The sequence below is a fragment of the Primulina huaijiensis genome, chromosome 6, assembly GCF_012295235.1.
Source record: "Primulina huaijiensis isolate GDHJ02 chromosome 6, ASM1229523v2, whole genome shotgun sequence".
Classification (NCBI taxonomy): domain Eukaryota; kingdom Viridiplantae; phylum Streptophyta; class Magnoliopsida; order Lamiales; family Gesneriaceae; genus Primulina; species Primulina huaijiensis.
The window spans coordinates 14,927,150-14,930,805 of NC_133311.1; the positions used below are offsets into that span (position 1 = coordinate 14,927,150).

The 3,656-nt window shown below is 30.2% G+C and overlaps 1 protein-coding gene across 1 annotated transcript; it reads left to right on the forward strand.

Moving 5' to 3' along the window:
- Positions 1-565: 565 nt before the first annotated feature.
- LOC140979365 (transcription factor BEE 3-like) lies at positions 566-2,727 on the forward strand. Its single transcript, XM_073444728.1, has 6 exons — positions 566-1,003; positions 1,316-1,435; positions 1,577-1,642; positions 1,779-1,847; positions 1,951-2,023; positions 2,267-2,727. Exons 1-6 carry the CDS (start codon positions 635-637, stop codon positions 2,392-2,394), a joined length of 825 nt encoding a protein of 274 aa, XP_073300829.1. The 5' UTR covers positions 566-634; the 3' UTR covers positions 2,395-2,727.
- Positions 2,728-3,656: the final 929 nt, after the last annotated feature.

Here is a 3,656-nt window from a genome sequence, read left to right on the forward strand (position 1 = left end):
ATATACTAGATTTTTTTGGAGCATTCGTTATCATGCGTATTTACAATATGTCCTTNTTGTTTTTTTCCTTTAACAGATCGTGTATTTTGTAATTTAATAAGGTTAAAACCACCAATAGGAGAGACCCCTTACTAAAATACCTATATATATGGGCACACAATCTTTTTTGAGTAGGTCTCTTGTGAGACGGTCTTACGAATATTTATTTGTGAGACGGGTCAACTCTACTGATATTCACAATAAAAAATAATACTCTTAGAATAAAAAGTAATACTTTTTCATGGATGACCCAAATAAGAGATCCGTCTCACAAAATACGACTCGTGAGACCGTCTCACACAAGTTTTTGCCATCTTTTTATCCATTATATTGACTTGCCCAAATAATCCAAACTCATGAAAAAAAATTAAAAAATTTATAAATATTTTAAGACAAAAATACAAACATTCATATATATATATATATATATATTTGTGTATAATCTCGAATATTCAAGAAGCTGTTAATTTTTTTTATGGGTTCACTCCTATATTTATTTTGACCTTATTCTTATCCCCAAGTGGCAAAACTTATACTTTAAATAGGATTACCCAAGGGATCCACGACCTTAAAGACTAAAATTCTTGAAACAGAAATGGCTGATCAGTTCTTACCAGAATTACAAAACCTTAATCAATCTTTCACATTGTCCGACACAGAATCAAACATAGACCTGTTCAACCAATTCACGGGCCTGAATCCGACCACGATTCCGGATTCTCTATCGGGATTGATCAACTTCAACAGCAGTTTGATTAGCCATCCTGATGCCAATCCTAATTTCCTTGATTCTGCTGCAGCCCCTGCTGGATTGTTTATCCAGGATGGAAGCAATATGGTGTTACAGTCTCTTAATGATCATATGGTTGACAAGAAGAGGAAATCAATGGATATTATAAACACCCCAGAAAGCAGCACAGCTAATTCATTTCAAGATTCTGGAAATGGGATTACGTGGAAAAATGTAAACTCTTCTCTTATTATTTCTTCAAGTTCGATTTTCGGTCAAGAATGGTGTTTGATCAATATTTATTTTATTTTTGTACTGTTAACACCAATTATGTTTTCCAGTAAAGCTACAAAAGGTCTCTGATATCAGAGCGTATGAGTTATCATATAGTTATTGACAGATGGATTGTGTTATATTATTTAAAATATTTGAGTTAAATCGTCACACTAGCTATAGTTTTTCCATAAAAAATATGCCATCGACTTTATAAATTTTGGCAGAGGTTCTCAAATGAAAATAACTGTTAACATCTGAGTTTTCTTACAGAACCGAGGAAGAAGGAAGAGAGTAAAAGACAGTGAAAAGGAAAAGGAAAAGCAAAGAGAAGTTGTGCACGTCAGAGCCAAAAGAGGCCAAGCCACAGATAGTCACAGTTTAGCAGAAAGAGTAAAATTTAAAATTCCAAATTATATATATATAAAAATTAATTTAATTTATATATATATATATATATTTTAAAAAACAATACTAATCTAACATATAGGATTTTTTTAATATATATATATATATATATATATCTATATGTAGGTCAGAAGAGAAAAAATTAACGAACGGTTTAGATGTTTACAAGACATTGTTCCGGGATGCTACAAGGTAATTATTATTTTATTAACTCAGGGGTTTTTTTTTTCTCGGGTAAAAGAGGGAGAGATTCAAAACTTTAGTTAAAAGATCTCGATCAAAATTCAAAGAGTGTTAAGAATTTTTTTTTATTTGATCGAATTTGCAGACAATGGGGATGGCAGTGATGTTGGATGAGATAATAAATTACGTGCAGTCTTTGCAAAATCAAGTTGAGGTAAGCAAATGGAATTAGAAAAAAATGAAATATGGTATTTATTTCTTATTTATAAAAATTATCTGAATTTAATGTTTTCCTTTTTGTGTTTTTTTGTATTAAGTTTCTATCTATGAAGCTTAATGCAGCAAGCACAGTTTATGACTTCAATTCAGACACAGATGTCATGCAGGCCCTGCANATTATATGATCATTTTACATGCATACTATGATATATAGGTGATTATTCCAAAACCGAGATCCATGATAGCATGGTAATTTTAAAGTTTATTTTTGGTGACGATTACTCGTAGCTCATGTAACACTAAAATTCCATGTTTGGAACTGGATCAAATATTCGAGATCTAACTGTAACAAACACCTCTCTATCAAAATTTTAAAAAAAAAAATTATGGTGATGTCTTTTGTATAATGAATTTTGCAGAGAGCAAAGGCATCTGGAGGCTCAAATCTTCACAAAATTGCAAGCCAGGACCCCACGTCTGCGCAGATTTCTCAGTTTGACCCTAATTTTGGCTGTTATTTTCAATTGCCACTCAACAAATGAAATGTTTTCACCTAGCCTCTCTCCGATACATTGTCCAGATCGTTACGTCTTTTCATACGGGTCGGAACTTACCCGACAAAGAATTTCGCTATCTTAGAACTATTATAGTTACGGCCGCCGTTTAGCGGGACTTCATCGTAAAATTCTCCCCTATTTCAATAATCATATTATTTTTAATTTTATTTTATTAGATTGTCGACATTAAAAATAATGTGTATGAGATATTTTAAATCTCATTATTTTCTAATTAATGATTAAACGTGTAATGAGGGGCTAATTGGGACATGAAATGATGTTTTATCATATTACAGGGAAGAGACAGCCATTTTTTGACTCAAGATTTCATAATGTTGTTAACAAATTCATACATTATGTGACTGCTGTCTTTTATGGTCTCATATATTTTTGTTTTAATTCTTTTTTGATAAATTTTAGTTGAGAAAATCTATATGTTAAACTAGTTGTTTTTATTGTTTTGGAAAAATTACGAAAATTATTCCACAGCTTGGTCAGTTTTGGTTTCGGTCCTGCGATTGGTTAAAGCTTGGTTTTAATTAAGTTCATTTTTTAAATTATTTTCGTCTTTTTTGGTGAAGTACTAATGTGGTAGTTAAATATTCATTAAAAATTTTAAGATTTGAAGATTTTGGGTAACAATATGTAATTGTAACACCAAAAATTTTGATGTTGTTAGATAGTCTCACATATCTTTATTTGCTAGACGGATAAACCATTTAGTTTTTTTTAACAATAATCAAAATAATAATAATAATAATAATAATAATAAATAGAATATGATTTAATTTTAATAAACATGATAGGTATCAAGTTTGGATAAATAAGTGTCAAAACTTAACAAAATAAGTTGAGACAAGTGTCCAAACTTGATGACTCCTTTTCTACCATAAATACATTCATTTTGAAGCTTTTTCATCAGAAAATTTTCCTTGAAAATGGTGGGTTTTAGAGAAGAAAAATCGAGGAAGAAATTAAGCAAAGAAAAATCTCAGAACATATCCAAAAATCTCCAAATTTTTACACAACAATCATTTCATTACCAGAAACCATCATATGATGGAGGTGTAATAGGGTCACGAACCAAATGATCCTAGAAAATCTGAAGTGAAGAACAATTTCTGAAAATTTTCCAAAATTTTCTTTCTTAGGTAAACTACTTTCAGCCTATTTTTATCCTTTTTCTTGAACGAATTTTATTTCGATTTTAAAATAGAAAGTGTTTAAAATGTTTTATATTTTAAGTA

Bases quoted from the DNA above. Each gene is read 5' to 3' on its own strand.
- LOC140979365 (XM_073444728.1), top strand. From the start codon at position 635: ATGGCTGATCAGTTCTTACCAGAATTACAAAACCTTAATCAATCTTTC. The intron at 1,436-1,576 runs GTAAAATTTAAA...ATCTATATGTAG, and splicing joins GTCACAGTTTAGCAGAAAGA to GTCAGAAGAGAAAAAATTAA. The intron at 1,643-1,778 runs GTAATTATTATT...TCGAATTTGCAG, and splicing joins TTGTTCCGGGATGCTACAAG to ACAATGGGGATGGCAGTGAT.